The sequence below is a fragment of the Sarcophilus harrisii genome, chromosome 4, assembly GCF_902635505.1.
Source record: "Sarcophilus harrisii chromosome 4, mSarHar1.11, whole genome shotgun sequence".
NCBI lineage: Eukaryota > Metazoa > Chordata > Mammalia > Dasyuromorphia > Dasyuridae > Sarcophilus > Sarcophilus harrisii.
Genome location: NC_045429.1, coordinates 176,167,512 through 176,189,249, shown reverse-complemented (window position 1 = coordinate 176,189,249; position 21,738 = coordinate 176,167,512). Strand labels below are relative to the sequence as shown.

The following is a 21,738-nucleotide window of genomic DNA, read 5'->3' as shown; positions in this document are numbered from 1 at the left end:
CAAAGCCAACTTTAAAAAAATATTTTCCTCTACATCCTCAGAAAATATAATTCTCATTTCTATGATTAATCAGATAGATCTTTGCATTCACTGATCTAACTATTCTCTCCAATGCTATAGAACTGAACCCAATCCACATTTTCTCATTCTTTTATAACTCTTTGTCAACATTTACCAGCAAATTTTCTATAAGTAGTCCAACTAACATCTTGGGAAGCCTTGAATAATGATCAGAAAAACAACAGGAAGAAACCCAACAATACATACATCCTATGTCTCTCTTTTTCTATGACTAGATAGCTTGTTCTGGTCATGTTTGTCTAATCATCTGTAATCTTTCTCTTCACTTCTTCACTACTATATTCTATTCACCACTCACCATGTATTTCTCTCTCCACTATCTTTTGGGTAGTATAGCCACATATTATCAGTGGAAAATTACTAGGGTTAAAAAAGTAGGTCCTTATTTTAAGGTGGTTGAGGATCAGTAGTAACAACTTTAAAATGCAGTTCAACCTACTCTCAATCCTCCTCTTTTTTCTGGGGGGCAATCAATCAGATTTAAGTAACTTGTCCAGGGACACACAGTTAATAACTATCAAGTGTCTGAGGCCAAGTTTGAACTCTGGTCTTCCTGACTCTAGGACCAGTGCTCCATTTTTACTTGCTGGATTCACTAACTGCCCCAATTTTTTTCAATCCTAAATCCGTTTTTTTGTAAATCACTCATGTCTAAAATATATGTAATGGCCCAAATCCAAAGACTGTTAAAACAAATACCTATCAGCTATTGATTTTTTTCAGTAGAACCTATTTTTAGAAGTGTCTAAAACATTACAGAGCTTGATGCAATCGGCACAAATTTCACCCGAGAACAGAAACATTTGGAGGCCTTCACCATGTCTGGATTGTCTCTTTCATTTCAACTCTTCTGATGATCTTCCACGAGAGTTTAATACTTTTAGGAATTATTTATCATTCTATTTAATTCTTTGCTGTATAAGTAGAGAGTCACTGAACAAAGTTCTTGTTTTCTTGTTTTATTTTCCAAGTATTTTCTGTGATGATTTTTAAAAAGTGCTTAAGATGGCATTTTGCTCAATATGAGCAAAATCGTTTGAATTATCTCAATCATTTCTTTAAGTTAATAAATAGTAAGCACAGTGAAATATTGGATTCTCTATTCTCTGTATTTTTCAATAATATAGCAAACTCATGACCTGATGTAGAATAATATTGGAGGAAACTGTTTTCTTTTTATACTTTCAATAAGCCCTTATTCTCATAAAGATGTAATAGAGCTAAAAAAGTAGGTATACATGTTAGAAGTCATTAATATTGTCTTGACTACTTTAAAGATACAATAGCTTGAGTGTTTTCCCCTAAGTTTCTATTCTTTACACATTTTGAGAATCAGTTCTTCTATTAAACATTTTCAGTTTAAAAAACAAGATTTAGTAAAAATTACAATAATTATATCCTTTGATACAATAATTCCATTGTTAGAAATATCCTGTAACACTACTAGCAGTTGGGTAGAAGGATGCCAGGGCAAGAAAGTTATTCATAAAAAGATTTTTGTAATAGAGGAGACATTAAGCATTTATTAAGCACCTAATATGGACCAAGTACTATGTTAAGTACTTAACAAATCTTATCTCTATAAAAGCATTATTTATAACTAGAAATAAAAAAAAAACAGAAAGACCCTAAAAATCTATTAACAGGAAAAAGGTTAACTATAACATGATAAAAAACTCAAGTTTGAAAAATATAGTAAAAATAAGGAAACAGATGAAGATTTTTAATAAATGGGAAATAAAAAAGACAGAAGAACTAAGCACAAGTTATAATTTATGTACTGAAGTACATTTAAATGTAAATAACTGCAGCATGTTTAACTGTTTGTATTAATACTTATTTAAGTTTGTTGTAAATTGTTTGCATTTAAACATCTGTTTACTTATAAATTCTTTTTAAACATTACTATTTGTTCATAAAAGCAAAAACAACTCACAATTTTAATTAGCTTCTTTCCCACTATGTCTATTTGAAGTTCCTTACATCCAGAAAGTAACCACTATGTTTTGAACTAGAATGTCTATATTTTGAACTAAGGTTCTGACTTTAGATTATGAAAAGTACTAAATGGAACATCTTTATTAAGTTTCAGAAAGAATCAGAGCTTATGGTTATTAGTCTTGTTTGGGTCATTCTACATATTCTTAATTATCTATGTATATCAAGGATGGAAAATGCCCAAATCAATTGTTATAGCAAGCACCCTCAGGGATAATAAGCCAAAAGCTAGTTCAACAACGTTCCACAGTTCTCTAAGTTGATAATTTTGTATGGCCTGCTAATGATGCCATTAGGTATACAAATGGCCCTTGGCAGAAAAAAGGTTTCCCACTTCTGATCTATATACATATAAAACATACAGGGTGTTCCAAAATCTTAATGCTTAAGCTTAAAAGTTGTGTGCATTCCTTGAGTTAGGCCATTTACATGAAAAATCACATAAGCCAGTAATGAATCATTTTTAAAAAGCAGGTTTGTTAGATCTCTCATCTGGACCAAGAAAACTGAAGAAAGAAACTGAAGCATCCCCTTAGAAAGGTTCAGTCATTTAAGGTTACATAGTTTATGGCAAAGTTGAAACTAGGACCACAGAATATTAGTTTTGGAAATATTAACTTTAGATTAACTAATACAATCCCCCTCATTTTATTATTTTAAATTAAAGTTAAATTGTTGCCTTTTGTTTTTGTCATTTCTAGACATTTCCCCCACTACTCCAAAATGAACCATTATAAGAAAAATCAAGTAAGTAAAAATATCAGATACAATGACTTAGCTATGTATATTATATTCTCCCCCAATAAACTCCTGTCTTTCTATTGTGAAGAAGGTTATCTGTTAACCAAGACCATTATTGCCAACTTGAGAATCTGACAGGTGAGAAAACCATGGCTTATCATATAAAGGGACATGATTCAAACCCAAATTCTTCAACTGCAAATAAGTGCACTTTCCATTGCCATTTCATTCAATTTTCCCAACTTCTCTTTCACATCTACCAAAATTACAATTTATCCAACGCATTTTTTCCTTAATTTTTCAGATTACAAAATGGAATTTCCTACTGCAGTTTATATCTTGGGAGTTTTGTGTGAATAGGGAAGTTGTAAGCACTAATGAAAAAGATTTTCCTCCTATTAGATAGGAAATGACTATAACTTAAGAATTTAAAATTTTGTAACCACCAGAAATTTTCCTCAAAACTATTCATCAAAATGTAAATAACTGAAACTACCACTTTAATGAGCTAGTTTTTCTAGCCATAGAATATACATTAAAAGAATATAATCATTTTCAATATTTATCAAAGCATTCTTAAACACTTTTATTAGGGAGGCTAAGAATTGCTATCTATTTTTTCAGCTTCTTTAAAAAAGTGTAAAACTTACCCATTGTGCACTGCAGCTCTAGGATCACTGCTACTCTTCACTTTGATCATCAATAAGGAGAACAAAAGGAAAAACATGGCCATGCCAAAGCACAAACGGTATACAGCTTTGTATCCAACCAACACATTACAAGGCACAAGTCCTGTCCCACTATCACAAAATCCAGGAATCTAGGACAGTTTAAAAAAAAAAAAAAAATGCCATGACCAATAAGAAAAAACATCAAATTTACATAAATTAACTCCCTAAAATGCAGAATTTTTAAAAAATATATTGATGTCAATTTATATCAAGCTACTGTAAACCATAAAAAGACAATTCCGAGTGCCCAACCAGAGTTTGATACTTTTTAATCACATAGATCTGTCCCGATTTTTTCAAAATTTTAATTTTTATTGTGACATTGCTATCTTCCTGATGCCCTCCATACTCAATATATATATCTTATAACTCAATCTGTATGAGAATAGTGACGAAACTTTGCTTTTCAAAGTTAATGATTTTTCAACCCATTTACTAGAAGACATTTCAGTTAACTATTGCTCAAAGAATTACAAGAATATTGTGCTTACAAATCTCATTTATCAATTAAAAAAAAAAACCTCCAATATAATTTCTCAGAATTAAGATCAATTTTCATCAGAATTATTCCTAACTTTAATTTTACAAAAACTCAATCACCAACAATTCCCCAAGTTTAATAATGCATTTTAATTTTGAAAATAAAACATTCTGATAAGAAATGGGGGCTGGGAGGGGTGGAAATCAAAGTATACAAGTCACTCATGGACTAACAGCTCTAATAACTACCAAAGGGCCAAATTGTCAGTCTCTACAATTAAAAGTTCAAAATACTTCCCCAAAGCCCTATTGAACAAGTATTGTTAATGAATGGGTCTTTTTGGCTATTAATAACATTATCAAATCAACACCTTTGAATGAGTAATCTAGAATTTGGACATGTCACATTTCAATTTGCTCAAGTATAACAACTTTTAAAATGAAATTAGAATGAGCCAATATAAAATAAATCTATCTGGTTATTCCTGAGAATTATTACCAAAAAGGGATCATTCATAGCCCTCTAAAAAACAAAAGAATAGGAAACAATAGTTGTACAGTTCTCTCTAAAATGTAATGTTCTCTGTTGAGGTTTTCTTGGGGTCTCTGGGAGCAGCCTTTGTTGCAGTTCAGTAATCACTACAAGAGTAGCCAGGGGTTAAACTCCAAATCCTTTATTATCTCTTAAAAAGTCTTGTCTCCTTTCCTGGGGCCTGGTTAGCTTTCTTAGAGGTCTATCTCTCTCCTTGGTTCCAAGAGCTCCTGCTGCCAGTTTCTGCATCTAGCTCCTTCCGAATGTCTCTCCTGGCTAAGGCTCCTAGCTTTTATGTTCCACTGAGTATACACCAATCATTATATCACTAGGAAACCATTATTTGTTGTAGGATTAAATCAATGCTAAACTAGATTTAACCATTGTCTCCTCAAATTCCACTTAGTACCTTACTTCCAAGTTCTGGCCCATAACATCTCCTTGTAGATTAAATCAACCATACTGAACCATGCTAAATTAGATAACTATTGTCTCTATCAATTCTACTGACTTAGCACCTTGTAAGAATCCTTTGTTTCAAGTTCAGAGTTCTGGCCCATAACAAATAGTTACCTCAACCAAGAATTTAAAGTTTTAGCAACCCAAATTTAGCAGACTAAATTTTTCTTTTGCTAGCCTCTCAAAAAAAAAAAAAAAAACAAAAAAAAAAACTACAAATTATTTTAAAAATAGGAGAAAGTTAAAAAGAAGCTTAGATGTTACATACCTTATCCTCATTTTTACCTTTAGAGAAGCAAGATCATGGATACTGCTTCACTAGATTATTTTGATCCCAAGATTAGTCAGTGGATAAAGAATAAATTTCCCTCTTGCCTCAACTATATTAATTACTTGTGAAAAAGGGTGTGTGTGTGTGTGTGTGTGTGTGTGTATAGAGCATCAGCCCTGAAGTCAGGAGGACCCAAGTTCAAAACTGGCCTCAGCCACTTAACATTTCCTAATTGTGTGACCTTGGCCAAGTGACTTGGCAAAAATAAAAAAACCTTAAGCACAGAGTGCTATTTTACTTGGGGGAAAAACACAATTGATGATATAAAATCAATTAAATCATAAATCCCTGCACTGATAATCATGTTTCAACTTTGACTACTACAAAACCAAGCAGTAAGCAAACAAAATGAAACCTAACCTTATTTAATTGTTCTTCCATTCCTGGTATCAGCATCACACAGGATATTCCCACACCAATAAGCAAAAAGAATGCATAAATCAACCTAGTTACTGTAGAGTTATTCCCACTGGGACAGCATCGGCACAGCAGACATGGAGCACTGCCACATAAACATGGTATCTGGTAAAGAGAAAAATATTAGAAACAATTAACACTTTAATATATAGAAAGCCTCACACATTAACCACAAAAAGATGTGCCTAAAGTTAGAAAACTTATCAGAACTTGATTTCGTGACAAAAATCACAAATATCTTCCAAAAGTTTTCATGTTTAAACAGTACGTAATTCAATTACACTAAAGATATTAGAAAAAGTATAATTTTTTTGTGTGATATGCCAAAGAGATTTTGTAGTGCTAGTTTTTATTAATCTTAGTAATCAATTCTATTATTCTTTCATTTCTTCTGTTTAATTAAAATAGGAACAGGTTAAGACTTCTGAGAAAAAGAAATGACTTAGAAGTAAAAATCACCTGGATCTCCAAATTTAAATCCTTAAAGCATAAAACAAAGTTTTTTGGATAGTGTTCTTCCTATTATACCAGATTGCCTACCAAGAGTTGGGCTCTTTTTTGGGGGGAAAGGAGGAAACACACATTAAAGATTAAATTCATATAAATTTAAAAGAATGGGTCATTTAGTCATTAAATACAGATTTTTAAATATGCTTAAATTTAAGTTTTGCCAGGAAAGAATGAAAAAAAGGGGGAGGAGACAAGAAAGAAAACAAAAATAAGAGAGAAAAGAAAAACACAATGACAACAGAAAAGAGTAAATGGACAATAACATAATAGGGAAAATAAGTAATAGAAAATTAGGAGAACTACTAGGTTTTATTCCAAGTAAATTATTTGTGTCACGAAGAAACTTTGAAGCTAGGAAAAAGCTTCTCATATTCCCAACAGTTATAGCGGGAGGGCTTATTACCCTTTGGGTTTTAAAAAATATCACTAATTATCAATGAATAAGTTCAATTAAATTCGACTATTTTAGCTGTGTCTTTAAAGACAGTACCAACACTTGCATAAATGTGGAAAAAGTGGAGAATTTTGAGGTGCCTAGGCAGTTGCAGGAGATTAGCCAGATATGGTGTATGTAGAAAAAAGACGCTTTCCCCAATATGCCTTCCTATATTACCTTTTTTTTTAATGATCATAGGATGGCAAATTAGAATTGAATAGCGCTCCATACGTCTATCAACCCCTCTTATTTTAAGATAAGGAAACTGAAAATCACAGGTTAGTAGCAGGCTGCTTTGAATCCCAAATGCAGTATTTCTTTCCATTTTACCAAACTTCCGCCAGAAGTTTTCTCTTACCAATTCTGCAAATCATCAATAGGTATTCCAAAGGAAAGAGGAACTTATCCAACAAGATACTTAAAACATTACTTAATTTTATTACTTACAAACTCACACTTGCAAGGCCAGATTCTTCCTGGCACATTTTATTCCCCAGGTTAAAGCTTAGTATTTTTAAGAGGTGCATTACCTCTTTCTCACCACTTGGGCGACGATGGCTGCTGCTAGCTTTGAGCACCAACCAAAACAACAGCACTGACAACTCAAGGTTTATGCTATTTACATTTTCCCCGTAACTTTAATAACGATAGATAGACGTTACCAGTCTCTATTTTAATCGATTTTTTTTTTTTTAAAAATCCAACCTCCGGGAGAGGAGATGACTTATCCAAGGTCATCCAGCAGTTATCACCAAGGACTAGAACCCGGGCGTTTCCACTACCAGGGTGCTTCCAAACTCGGTAAGAAACGGCTCAGCAAAGTCATCTCTGTACCCCGCCTCATTTTCAAACGCCCCACACCAACGCCATCTCTCTCCCTCGTTAGAACCAAGAAGACGGCCTGGGGACGCAGGAAGATGCAGGGGCGGGCCCAAGGGCGCTCCGCACTAAGGAAAGCCACAGACCTCGCGGCCCAGGGCGGATTGCCGGGCCCCGGCAATGGCCGCAGGGCGGTGGCGAGACCGTCAGAACCTAACAGGCCGGGTGGGCACCGGAGCTGGGGGAGGGGGAGCCGGATGGCGCCGATCTTTCTTTCTTTCCCTTTCCCCTTCCCCTCCCCCCCTCCCGAAACCAGACAACGGGGGGAGCGTCTCCCACCTCTCCCCATCTCATCGCCAGATCCACGGCTGGAAGCCGCCTCCGCCCTCGGGGCAATGGGAAATGGGAGAGAGGCTCGAGCCCCGGCGGGGCGCCCAAGGGTGGGGGCGAAGCCTCCGCGTCCGGACGCTTCTCGAGAGTCCTTTCCCTCCCGCAGCCCTCAGAAAACCCCGGAAAGGACATACCCAGCTCGCCATGGAGCACAGTCCCAGGACACCCCCCATCGCCAGGAGATAGAAGGAGCTCCGGGCGTTGTAAAGATGGAGCCAGATTCTTTTTCCTCACAGCTTATTTACCATCTTCCAGGCACTTCCGGTCCAGGCCCCGCCCCCGCTTTCGCAATACCTACGTCATTTCCCCGGGAGAAAAAGACAGGGCTCAAGGGTGGGCAAATGTAACCTATTATGATTATGAGTTACAAAGATGGGTTCTGGCAGGCTGTCGCCCCGAGCTGGGCCCGTTATGCAACGGGGTTGTCTGTAAACTAAAGGAGAAAAAAAAGCCGGTCTGTAGGATGGCGCCGGCCTCGCCCACCTCCTGGAGCGTCGCCCCTTTCCGGGGATCCACTTGCCGCAGAGGCGGGGACAGGGCGAGGCTGCTGCGCACGGAGCTTTCTTCGGCTCCTAAGTGGGGGCAGGGGCGTGGAGAAGATGGGCTGTGCAACAGGGGCTCTCTTAAGGCCCTCGTCAGACTCTGTTTCTTAAGATCTTGTAACATCCCTGGCATAATTTTGCTTTGCTTTCCCCCCAACAAAATAGCGTCTTTTTAAAAAAAATTATAAATTTAGTCTTAATTTCTCCTCACGCATACACGTTTTCTCTCCTTTCCTCTTCTATTAGATGCTATGCTTTGTTTTGCTTCCCATTATCGTGGATTTGGAGGGAAGAAGACCTAGGTTCAAATCATGCCATACACTGTTGAGCAAGTTTCTACCCTCTGGACCTCAGTTTTTCTCATCTGCTAAGTGAACTATTCGATCATTTAGTAAATATGTAAAAGTATAATGGGTTTACAAACTAATATAAATATATATAAAATATAATATTATATAAATAATATAAAACATAAATTACAAGTAATAAATGCAAATTTATGAGTAATGCAAGGTAATTATTGGTAAGTGCATAATAGAGGTATAAAAAAAAACTCTAGATATTCAGTGGTAGCATGATTTTTTTTTTTCACTTAGGGAAATCCGTGAAGGTTTTTTGCAGGAAATGGTAGTTTAAACTAGAGTTTGAAGATGATAAAAATCAGAATATAACTGAAGTTGCAAAGAAGGAATATATATCAGGACACGAGGAAACCAGAAGCAAGAGTACATTAGTCGAAAATAAATGTATAAATTTGGGTAATCATAGGTAATCCAGTTTGACTTGAAAAATAAAATGAAAGAAAGTAATGAGTATATGCCTGAAACCTTTTCAATTTCACCCACTGCTCTTAGTTCTTCCATTTGGGACCTGCATAATAATTCTAGTTCCCCTTCCACGTGCCAACTCTTCATATAATTGAAGACAAGTATTATACCCCAATGTTTGGGGCAGGGTATAGAAGGAAGGGTATAGAACTGATAGGTGATAATGTCAGTGATCATTAGAAATGAGAGAATTTCCACAGGATTGGAGAAAGTCAAATGCCTCAACTTCCAAAATAATTAAAAGAGTCAGCAAACTTTATATCAATTTGGAACTTGACTCCAATTCTTTACAAAATACCAGAATGTTTTATTAAAGGGATAGTTAAAAATGTGATGAAAAGGGAGCTGTGATCAGGAAAACAGAAAGTCTTGCTTCATCAAGAGAAGATGATGCCAGTCTAACTTTACTTCCTTTTTACTATGGAGTTGCAATCCTGTTAAGTTTACCTCTGCATCCAGGAAATTATATAGTTTACCTAAATTTTAGCAAAGTATTCCATAAAGCATGTCATGCTGGATAATAGTGTAATTAAGTGGATTTGGAATGAGAGTAGTCATTCTACTATTCAACTATTGTTGAATGTCAACTTGGAAGGAAGTCTTCGGTTTAGCAACTGAGGATCTGTCAACCTCTGTGCTCTTTAACATTTTAATCAATGACTTGGATAAAGGTAAAGATTTGCTTCTCAAATTTATAGATGAGACAAGAGTTGGGAGGAACAGCTAATTCACTAGAGAACAAGAGTCAGAATTTTAAAAATATTTATGGAACAAAATTTAGGTTGATTATATTAAGATTAAGTTTGATAGGTTTAAATTTTATCTTACATAGATTAAAAAAAAAGTCAACCTCACATGTACAAGATGACTAAAAAGCAGTTCATTTGGGAATTTTAATTAACTACAAAATCAACATGAGTCAGCAGTGCTATGTGATAGCCAAGAACACTAATGCAATCTTAAGCTATATTCAAAGGCCATGTCTGACTAATCCCCTATCCTCCACCCATTTTAGGGAGATCTTTGTGAATCTGAAGAGTATATAGAAGTCACATTGTTTAGAAATCTCATGTTCATAATATAACAAGAATAAAGGAACTAGTCATCGTAGAGAAAAGAATTGGGATAAAATACTTGCCTTCAATAATATGAAGGGTTGGCATGTGGAAGGGGGACTAGAATTATTATGCAGGTCCCAAAGGGAAAAACTAAGAACAGTGAGTGAAATTGAAAAGGTTACTTTAAGATTGTTAAAAAGGAATAATTGTTCATTCACATACAACTCTTTGTGACCCTATTTGGGGCTTTGTAGTTTGCCATTTCCTTCTCCAGCTCATTTTACAGATGAGGAAACTGAGGCAGACTGGTTAAGTGACTTACCCAGGTTTGTAAGGGTTTGAGGTCACATTTGAACTCAGATGAGTCCTCCTGACTTCAGACCTGGCACTCGATCCACCTAGCTATCCAAAAGAGGAATGGGTAACTTTAGGCAATAGAGGGTTCTCCCTAAGGGGAAGACTTCAAGCAAATACTGGATAAATAAAAATGCTGAAATACTGAAAAATAAAAACTTATAAATAATAACAATCTCAACAACATTCTCAACAAATAATCATTTGTACCAATGTACATTTTTGTACCAGATGACTCTTCCAATTTTGAATTTCTATGATTCTCTCATTTTACCAATCTAAAAAGTTTATGCAAGTAGTGGCTATGTGAAGGTAGTATTTCTGTTGCATACTATGAGATCTTAATTAGGTCAAAATCTTCCTGGGCCTCAATTGCTTTATCTATAAAATGAGATTAAATGGCCTCTGATGACCCTTACAGCTTCATATCTATGATTCTATGAAGTATGGGATGGTGTGATCTGTGCTGTGAACTAATAAGATGAGTGTATAGGGAAAAATGCTTAGGAAGACTATTTCATTAGTTTGAACAAGTTATAACAAGAACCTGAATTAATGTGGTTGGGAGAGAATGTAAAGATTTTGCTCATGCAATTGGAATACTTCTGATCTTCACTATTAAACTATTACTCTGACAATTCATCGGGCCTTCCTACTTTGAAATTTTGAGTCATCCAGTTCTATAATCCTACTATATATGTCATTGTCATGTAACAGTGTCTAAAATTCTACCATTTGCTTCAATGACTTTAGGCCAATCTTATCTGTTATGGGTCAGAATTCTGAACTTGAAAAAAGGATTCTTACAAGGTACTAAGTCAATGGAATTGATAGAGACAATAGTTATCTAATTTATCATGTTGCTTAACAGTTCTCTAGTTCAGTACATGTACTTAGTATTTAGTATAGTTATGCAAGATTCACACCTTTAAGAGAGCATATATAAGCTAGGAGCTTCAACCAGGATTCAATGAGGAGATTGAGAAGCAAAGACAAAAGATTTGAGGCAGGAGCTTAAACTCTCAGAACCAAGAAGAGAGATAGGCCTCTAAGAAAGCTAATGGGGGCTCCAGGAAAGGAGACAATAAGGACTTTTAACTCCTGGCTGCATTTGGGGTGATTACTGAAGTGAAACAAAGGCTGCCTCCAGAGACCACAAGAAAACCCCAACAAGAGATTACATTTTAGAGAGAATATTATACTTATCAATTTTCCTCTCCACTCAAATCTCTATTATTATTCCTAATTTTAATATTCTCATTGATGGTTGATCTCACACTTTATTAATTCCAAATTTTATCACCTATTCTATTCCATGTCATGCAAAGATAGTGCCACCCAATATTTCTTCTTAAAGTTCTACTAGTATCAGAATACTGGAATTCCCCACTCTAATCACACACATTCTTTCCTCATTCCCATAGCACTACTATTCAGAAATCTTTAATAGTTCCTAGAATAACTGGCCTGTTAATTCCTAACCACCATTTCCAAAACATGTCTAGGGTCAAGGACTCCTCTCTCTCAGTTTTCTAGTTCCTATTATGTGATATTTTTTCAAGTTAGGGCAAGGACAGTTTTGTTGGCTTACATATCAACAGCTAGATGGTACAGTACAGTCAGGAAGATGGGAATTTGAATTGTCTCAATACTAGACGTATAATCCTAAATCAGTTAATTAGTTCATACTGTTCCCTTAAAATAGGGATAATAACCTACCTCACTGGGTTGTGAAGACCCTATCAGGTGATACATATAAAGCATCTTACAAACCTTAAAACACTATATAAATCCTATTAGTATAGTACACAGTACCTGGCATATGATTCAAAAATGATTTAATGCAAATATTGAAGGCCCTCCATAATGTGACTTGAGCCTCTTGAGATAGTTAAAATTCATATTAATATTGAAGTGATTCAGGACAATTCCAATAGATATGTGATGGAGAGAGCCATCTGCACCTAGAGAGAGGACTATAAGGACTGAATGTGGATTTCAACATAGTATTTTCATCTTTTTTTGGTTATTTTTCCTTCCTTTTTGATCTGATTTTTCTTGTGCAGCATGATAAATGTGTTAATATGTATAGAAAAATTGCACATATTTAACATATATTGGGATTACTTGTTGTTTAGGGGAGGGACCGGGAGAAAGAAAAATTTGGAATACAAGGTTTTGCAAAGATGAATGTTGAAAACTATGTGCACATACTTTGAAAATAAAAATCTATTTTAAAAATTCATAATATTCTCAATGTACTCTACATAGCCAGACAGTACTAGTAACTGTTTCCTGACCTTGACTTGTACTGTCCTACTTTACTGTATGCACACAGGCCACACACCTCATCTATATCATACTCCTTTAGTCAATCAATGCCTGCAGGGAATTGTCCTATTAGAAAATTGTTTAGGTAAGACAAGGTTCCTGCCCAAATAGGGATTATTATTTTAATTCCTTTTAAGACTCAGTGCAAGTGCTATTTCTTTCATAATGCTTTCCTTTACCAACTCTATTTAAATGACTTCTCCCACTTTAAATTTTATTTTTGAACACTACTTGGATCTCTTTTACTCCATCAGATTTTGTATCAAACATGTACCCATCATAATTTCTGTTTAAGATTTTAAGCTTCCTGAAGGCAAGGATTGTTTTCAATTTTGTAGCCAGTGTCTTCCAGATAGTGTAGGTGATGCTTAAAAAATGTTTGGAACTGAATTTAATTATAGTATCAGAGGATCTTTGAGTCAGAAAGGACTTAAGAGATCACCTTACCTCATTTTTCATGATACTAAAATCACTTAGACTTAAGTGACTTGCTTAACATCTCATAGGTAAAAAGCCAAGCCAGGATTCATTCAGGTACTCAATTTTTCTAACATAGCAGGCTGTCTTCTTGAATTGGGATAAAGATCATCAGGAAGAATCTAAAAATAATACAAAATTCCAGGCTTATATGATTGTACCAATATTGGTACCATTAATACTAACAAAATTTAGACAGTGGGGCAAATTTAGAGAAAAACATTAAATTTGTCTGGGTGGCATTTTGAACTTGAGCAGCTGATATTTGATGCTCTCACAATTGAGAAGATAATCACTTTTGGACATTAAATTCACATAAAAATGAATCACAGTCTCACTCATCTTCATTTAGTAAAACAAGAGGGTAAGGAAAACAAATGAGCTGATATAAAAGAAATAGCACTTTCTATTTCTTCCTAACTTTAAGAAATCATTATAGTTAGCAATTTTTAAAGTGATAAAGCTGAATTTATACAATGGCATTTGGAGATTATATATAATAGTAAAAACAGTTTTGGTTTTCCTCATGAAATCTCCAAGCCATATAAAGGAACAAACTTCCCTAAGTGTGGCAAATAGGAAATTTTTAGTTTTATCCTTACAAAAAAAAAAAAAAACAAAAACAGAAAATGTCATTTGGAAGGGGGGTATTTAAATTCATCCTTACCTATTGATTGTGCCACTGGCCATTTAGAAGCCTTGATTATTTATTATTATCATTATATAGGAAGTTTAAGCTGAAATGATGCAACTCCATTGACTTTTAATTACACTAGCACAAGCCTGTTTGTTTCATCCACTGCTCAAAACTCCAGTGGCTCCCAATACCTCCAGGATCAAATATAAAATATTCTAGGGATTTGAATCCCTTTTTAACCCTTCCCTCTTTTGTATTTCCCCCCATCCCAGTTTTCCATCTTCTTCCACCTTATTTCCAAGTCCTTGATCCAGTGACACCGACCTGTCTTGACATACAAGACACTCAAGCTTTAGATATTTCTTCTAACTGTCCCCAGAGCCTGGAATGTTCTCCTTCCTCAATTCAGTATTTTGGTTTCCCTGGCTTCTCTCAACTTAAGTCCCATCTTTTAAGAATCTACAGGAATTCCTGTAGAATTAACACGAAGCCTTCCCCAACCTCCCTTAGTTTTAGTGCCTTCCCTCTTCTCCTCCCCACCTGCCCAGAAAAATTTAATTTTGTTTTGTAGTCTCCATTAGGTTGTGAACTCATGTTTTTTGTATTCCCACACATACCACACTATAGGTGCTTAAAGTTTCACTGACTGGCCCAATACTAGATACATCCTATTTTGTTTTGTTTTGTTTTAATGGGGAGGGAGAGGACTTAGAACTGCCTAATATTTTAAAAAATTGAATTTAAGTTCCTAAGATTTAGAGCTGGAAGGAACCCTTAAAGATTTTTTTTGTCTAATCCCTCATTTTACAGGTAGGAAACTGAAGCCCAGGGAGGGTTTGGCTTAGTAGGTCATAACCCTAATAAAAGAAATGCAGATCCTTCTGGTTCCAAATTTTGTTCTGTCATTGGTGGTTTAATTAGCCTTTTAGTAAAAAGGTTGAGGAAAGAACTAATAATTCAACATTCTTGGTACAAATCAGAGCTTGTAAACTATTAGAAATGAATTTCCAAACTTCATTATTTTTCTTTTGCAACAATGGCCTTCCTATATTTATAGCAATTGTGTTAAAAGCAGGGGAATGCTGGGTTTTTATCCTGAATAGTAAGTATACTGTACAGGTTCTAGTGTCACTACATTAAGAGGGAATGTGACTTTTGGAGTTGACCATGGTTTACCTCTCCCTCTTCCTCCACCTTCCATCTCCCTCCCAAATACCACTCTGAGAAAAAAAAATAGAATTGCAAAGTTGTTCAGGGATCACTTTTTGACCAACTCCCACAATTCAACACATATAGCTTTCACTAATTAGCACACATAAACATTCAGGATTAAGCAGGCCAATCACACCTATTCAAAATGATACCAATAAAGTAATTTAGTTCTATCAACACCATATTCTCCCGGAGGAATTCAATGAATTAAAAAGAAGGCACAGGTGGATCATAAACTTTGTTTATATTTCAATAGAAAAAAGATAAGGTTGTAAAGATACTTTCAACATTTTTAGCTGCATAACTGACAAAAGTCCTTATTTGTCATCTTTTCCCTTTGTCTTTCTATATACCATTTCTCGAAAACTAGCTAGAATCTTATTTTCTCTCTTCCTTCTCTCTTCTTGGTTAAAGGATGCTAGAGCCCGTTTCTCATCAGCACTGTAGATCTGGTTTTCTTTTCGAAGTCGCACAGCTTCCATTCTTCGGTGTCTACTACCGCTCATTACATAGCCTGAGCATTCAAAGGAAGCAATCTCTTCACTTGTCAGGCCAATTTCTCCTCTTCGAGGGATTCGCTTTCCAGCTTTGACATACTCAGCCATAGCTGCACCTTCCCCAGGCAACAGAGCATGTCCATAGTTCAAAGGTCTATCATCTTGAGAGGCATGTGTCACTGGCGCTTCTGGCCCAATTAAATCCATAGCTTCTGCATTTTTGGATCTCTCAATCCAGAGATCATCTTCGGGGAGCTCTTCATCAGAGACATCAGAGCTTGACTCAGTAGATTCTTTTTTATATTTCTTCTTTTTGGACCTTTTCACTTTGTGTTTCTTCTTCTTCTTCTTCTTGGCTTTCTTTGCCTTTTTTCTCTCTTCTTCACTGCTGGAATCAGAGTCAGAATCAGAGTCAGAGTCACTGTCCTCAGAATACTTTTTATGTTTTCTTTTGGACGTTTTTTTCTTTCTTTTCCTCTGAGCATTTTCTTTGGAGCGATTCGTTTTCTTCTTCCTCTTCTTCTTTTCTTCTTCAGAACTGGAACTTGAAGCACTTTTCTTGGACTTTGAATCCTCCTCCTCTACAGGGGTGTGTTCATCAGAGTCAGGTTCAGGAATCTTAGGGGAAAGCCCCCACACCTCCGGGGCTCCGAGCTCCCCAATCCGCTCCCGCTCATTTAACCTCCTCTGGCGCAGGCTCTCCTCCTTCTCCTTCTCGTAGTAATCGGGCCATTGCCTGTCGCCCCCATGGTGATGGTAGTGGTAGTGATGATGGTAGTGGGCAGAAGAGGCCGACGAGGAGCCACGCATATCCGGAAGCCGCTCCCGGTCGCGGCCGTGGGTCCGGCTGGGGCTGCGACGGCTGCGACCTGGGCCTCCCGGCTCGGAGAAGGACGACGACTGTCGAAAGCCGTTGCGCTCTCTGGAACGAGAGCGAGAGCGGCCCCGGGGCGAGCGGATGGCTTTGGTGGCTGGAGGGCTCTTGGAGGAGCTTCGGCGGCCGCCGCCGCCTCCTCCAGATGCTGTAGCTGAGTGTCCGCCACCGCTGCCTCCGTGACGCCGTCTCCGGGAACCCGGGGTATCCTCCGGACTGCGAGAGGTAGAGGCAGGCGCCATGGCGCCGACCGGCTCCACGGAAAGCCCAGCCAGGCTCTCTCGCGAGAAGAGAAATCGGAAGAAACTCTGTCCGAGAGAGACCTCCCCAGGGGGCGTGGCCAGAGTCAAAGCACAGGATTAGCAAACTCCTGTGTCTTTCCGAAGCTGTCACACAAGGATTCAGCTTTCATTGGAGAGACCGTCCCCCGAGGGGCGTGACCCTGTTTGGGGCGAGGATTAGCGAATTAGCTTGTTGATAAACAGAGATTTCTTTTCCTTCAAAGAGAACTTCCGGGAGGGGCGTGGCCAAACTTCTGGGGCTGGGTTTGACAAATTCCAGCTTGTTTACACCTGACGGCGCGCGGAAATTCAGTTTTCCCAGGCGGTAACTCTGGGGAGGCGCGTGACCCTGCTACGCGTAGTGCCCGGAGGGTAACCTCTGACCTGTTTGCCGATGAAAGCTTTCCGTGAAGTAATTTTCTCTGGCAGCTTCTTCAGCGTAGCCGCGGCCTTGCCGGAAGACTACAGCCAGGCCCCTGTGCGAGAGTCAAGGCGATTTCCTTTCCTCCCTCCTCAGCCTCCTCCGTTCCTATTCCGTTCTCGCAATTCTTCCCTACCCAACACACGCCTCTGAAGGGTGTCGCTAGGAAGGAAGGAGGCTTGGCAATTATTTAGCCAGTTCCTAATCTGGAAAGGGCCTTTGTGTCGGACAAATACCTTCCTTTTTACGCATAACAAAAGAGACCTAGAGAGGTTAAGTATCAAGTGCAAAACCCAGCCTCCGACCTCGGGCCGTGGCACTGTAGAAAAATAATTGGATTTGAAATTAGGCTAATTTGAATTCTATTACCTGCAAATTCTTGACCAAATTACTTAAAACTTTCAGAGATTCAGTCCCTTTTCTCCACTTGTAGAGGGATTGTATCATCCGACTTCTGAGGTCCCTTTCAGCTCTACAGTTACGCACCTATGAGCTACTCCTGACACCAAGTCCAATATTCTTTACAGGATGCTTCTGGACTCAAAAAATGTCTAATTGTTAGAGTTAAGGAGGCCAATTTTTTGGTCCCATAAACTACGCAGTTTCACACAAGCTTTTTTTTTTTTTGCTTTTTTTTTTTTTTTTTTTTTTTGCTAAGATTTTGAATTCAAAAAGTTACTTCTATACAATTGGGAATAATAAATTCAAAAACTTAGATTATATTCACCAAGCGCTGTTCAATAAACGCTCAAAACGCGTAGGAATGCTGCTGCTTGTTTTCTTAGTCCAATTCTGAAAGAAGTTGAAAAAGTCAAAAAACTAGTCTTGTAGGCCAGTGCAAAAGAATATTGATTATAATATTGATTGAATATAATATTGATATTATAATAAGAATATTGATTATAAAATTGAATACAGATAAACTCTAGAAAGGGGAGATGAAAGGTTTTTTTTTATAAAAGTGTTTTAGGTTCAGTAGCAAGTTTTTCTTGTTTAATTTTTTTAAACTGTATTCCAGAATTCTTATAAAAGAAAAAATCCATCTATAAATTTAAATTTTTTACTAAGTTTACTAAAAACTAAACTTTTTAACCACATTCATGAGATGGCATCCACTAGGGTGCAGTATAATCTAAGGCTTAGAAAAGACTTGAAGCAATCACGACTGCTAAAAGGTATAAAACTCCATCTGGCAGTTTAACAACGATTTATTTTTCGTGGAAATGATAATAGAAAGTGAGGTAGTAGATTATATCTACATGTTAGATTTTTGGAGTCTTCTGAATTTAATTTGCAAAATTTTGCGCTTTGCATAGATCTCATTTTGCTTGATATTAACGGAGCTTGTGATAGTATTACAATGTTTTTCAGCAGTATCTAGTAGTAAGAAGAAATAGAAACTACAAGAAAGTAAAGATTTCATTTCATTTCCAGTTAGAAACACATAAATATTCATCAGGAAAATACTAAAGTGGGTCCAAATCTAAATACTTATCTAAATAATTTAATTCTCCATGGCTAAGAGTAACTCTTTATAACAGCTAGCATTTGTATGGTGCTTTCAGATTTGGGAAGTGCTTTAGAAATATCTTATTTTATCTTCACTCCTTTAAGTAGTAGATACTATTATTCCCATTTAACAAATGCAAAACTGAGACTGAGAAATTTAAGTGTCTGGCCTTGGTTCACATAGCTAATGAATGTCTGAGACCAAATTTGAATTCGTTTTTGCTTAACTCCAAGCCCAAGTAATATCTAAACCAGGAATTAAAGTATATCTTGGTAGTTTAAGACAATTCAACCAAAACAAAACATGTTGTTGCTTTATTTGGGAACTTTGGTTCAGTGGAAGGATAATGACTGTAGTTAAATGGCCTGGGTTCAAATTCTGAGTAACACTTACTAAACATAAGTAATCTTGGTCAGGCAAGCTGAAAATTAGTAGGCTGAAATACTATGAAATATGGTCTGCTATGTATAGAAGATGTGAGTTTACACTCAGTTTGAGATACATTTATATAACCCTGCACAAGTCATTTAACTTGTCTGTGTCTCAGGTTTTACAAAATGAGAATGATAATAGTTCCTACCTTACAGGATTATGAGTTTCAGATGAGTTAACATGTAAACAGTTGTGTGAATTATAAAATGAATTTATAAAATTATAAAATTAAAAATAATAAAACTATTATCCCAAGTATGTTGTAGGCCTGAATTAAATCATTCCCTTAATCGTCTATTTCACTATACTTTAGTAGATTTCCCCCCCACCCCCCAGTCTAGTCTACATTTTAGACAGCAAGGATTACCAAGTAGTTTCTAATATTGACTTGTATTCTTGTTGCCTTGAATTCACAAAGACATGGGCCAGGGGTGAGTTAAAACAGCTCTAATGGTCTCTAGGCCAACTGTTAAATTTTCTGTATAAGCATTTACATTTCATCCTATGTATTTTATTTTCTGCATTTAAAAACACAATCCTGAGAAGGGTCCCTCGGTTTCACCAGATTATCAAAGGGGTCCATGACACAAAAAAAGATTAAAAAAACCCTGGTCTAGTGAGTATGTGTATTTTTCCCTGCGGGATATAGTGTCAAGCAAGCATTTACTTCTCAGTGCCTCAGAATGTTCTGACACATGGAAGAGAGAGGTAGGAGAAAGAAAGTCCTTTCTTCCCCTCTCGGAATGTGTATGTGATTCCCACTAAAGGGCTAGGTTCTTGCCTTGATTTTGGCTTCTGATTTGAACTAGATAGCTAGAGTGAGTGAGCTCAGTTTTTTTAGTGGTCATGAGGGGCCTAACCAAACTAATCTTCCTCTCCCAATTCAATCAAGAAAAACTTCACACTTCTTAAAAGCATGACAGGATGTAGACACATTTTTACACTTAGCTTAACACCTCTTACTTTCTGTGATTACATCCCTTTTTTCCTAGACTGGAAAGATTGTGTGTGTGTGTGTGTGTGTGTGTGTGTTTGAGATGTTTGAATATGTCTGTGCATGTGTATATACACGGATAGATAACATACATGTAGATAAAGTATATAGTACACAAATATATGGAGTCTCAATGTGATTTTTTTGTATACATGTCCATGCATGTGTGTGTGTATATGTATGTTAAATACATATAATGTGTTCACACATTATAAACAGGCATGGATGGGTTATATTTTTCATTACTGAAGGAAAGACCTATATCAGTGAGATCATAGAATCAGTTGAATAAATGGGGGCATACTAATACAATAGCAAATAATAAAACCACTATTTTTATAATAATGTAAAATATAAATTAATACAATTTTTAAAAGTGATACTTCTGATCATAGATGAGATTTTGTTTATTACCTAAGACCTCAGAACACTGCAAAGATTCCTAAATAATATCTATATATTCTCAAGAGTTTGACTTGGCTAGCCACAAAACAAATAAATAAATAAATAAAAATAAGTGAATAAAAAATGATTGTTGACCAGACATGAAATTGGATGGACAATTTATAAAACTGATTCATCATTTTGTCCAAGATACATAGGTCCCAAATTAAACAGGAAAAAGACAATAATCTGGAATATTTTTGAGAAACTGTGATATTCTTTTAATTATCTCCAAGTTTTTCCCCGTAGCAAAAGGCCATCTTTCTTTTTTAAACACTGCTAAAAATGTATGCTAAGTCATGTAATATTACAATATGACAAATATTAAAGTTGAGGATTATCCAAAAGCTAATTAAGAGCTTCATGATGACAATAGCCGATAACATATTGCAAATGAGGAATTGCACAATAAAAACTTTATATGAGCTTAAGTTCTCTGGGAAAGTCATATGTATCAGGCTGTCCCCATATGTGACATTGAGTGTCCTGTATGGCTCAAAAGGAGACAGGAATGGATAGATTTCTAGCCTCTTCTCCTCCAACCCTTTTCCAATTGAGACTTTAAATTACTGTCAGTCCGGTAAGCAGGAGGGGAAGAATAAAAGCTAACTATTATGTTATCAGAAAAAGAGCATATCAGACTAGAATTATATCTGTTTTCTTAAGTATTTAATTGAAGAGATATGTTTTTCATCTCTTTCAAGCTAAACTTTTGATCTCGCTTCATTAATGGGGAAAGGAAGTCCCCAATCTTTTATATTTACTTCCTTCCTACCAAATACCAGTTCCACAACAAATACATATAACAAAGAACAAAGAAACCCGATTTTTCTAAGTCAACAACAAAACAGAAATCAGAGAAGGTATATGTTAAAAATATATGGGTAGAGGGACCTGATGGCAGCTTCCAGCTCCTTTCATA

The 21,738-nt window shown here is 36.4% G+C and overlaps 2 protein-coding genes across 2 annotated transcripts in view; both read right to left on the bottom strand.

Annotated features, from left to right (window-relative positions):
* SERINC1 (serine incorporator 1) overlaps window positions 1-8,213 on the bottom strand; it is a 28,747-nt gene extending 20,534 nt beyond the window's left edge. Inside the window, exons 1-3 of the mRNA XM_003769407.4 lie at window positions 8,060-8,213; window positions 5,714-5,875; window positions 3,471-3,640 (exon numbers count right to left, since the gene is read on the bottom strand). Coding sequence (XP_003769455.1) covers window positions 3,471-3,640; window positions 5,714-5,875; window positions 8,060-8,098 — 371 coding nt within the window. The 5' untranslated portion in view covers window positions 8,099-8,213. The remainder of the gene's footprint in view (window positions 1-3,470; window positions 3,641-5,713; window positions 5,876-8,059) is intronic.
* A 7,375-nt stretch (window positions 8,214-15,588) lies between these two features.
* LOC100916475 (NF-kappa-B-activating protein) lies at window positions 15,589-17,242 on the bottom strand. The gene has a single exon (XM_003769408.4). The coding sequence runs from the start codon at window positions 16,974-16,976 to the stop codon at window positions 15,681-15,683; it is 1,296 nt and encodes a 431-aa protein (XP_003769456.3). The 5' UTR covers window positions 16,977-17,242; the 3' UTR covers window positions 15,589-15,680.
* Window positions 17,243-21,738: the final 4,496 nt, after the last annotated feature.

Bases quoted from the DNA above. Each gene is read 5' to 3' on its own strand.
- LOC100916475 (XM_003769408.4), bottom strand. From the start codon at position 16,976: ATGGCGCCTGCCTCTACCTCTCGCAGTCCGGAGGATACCCCGGGTTCC.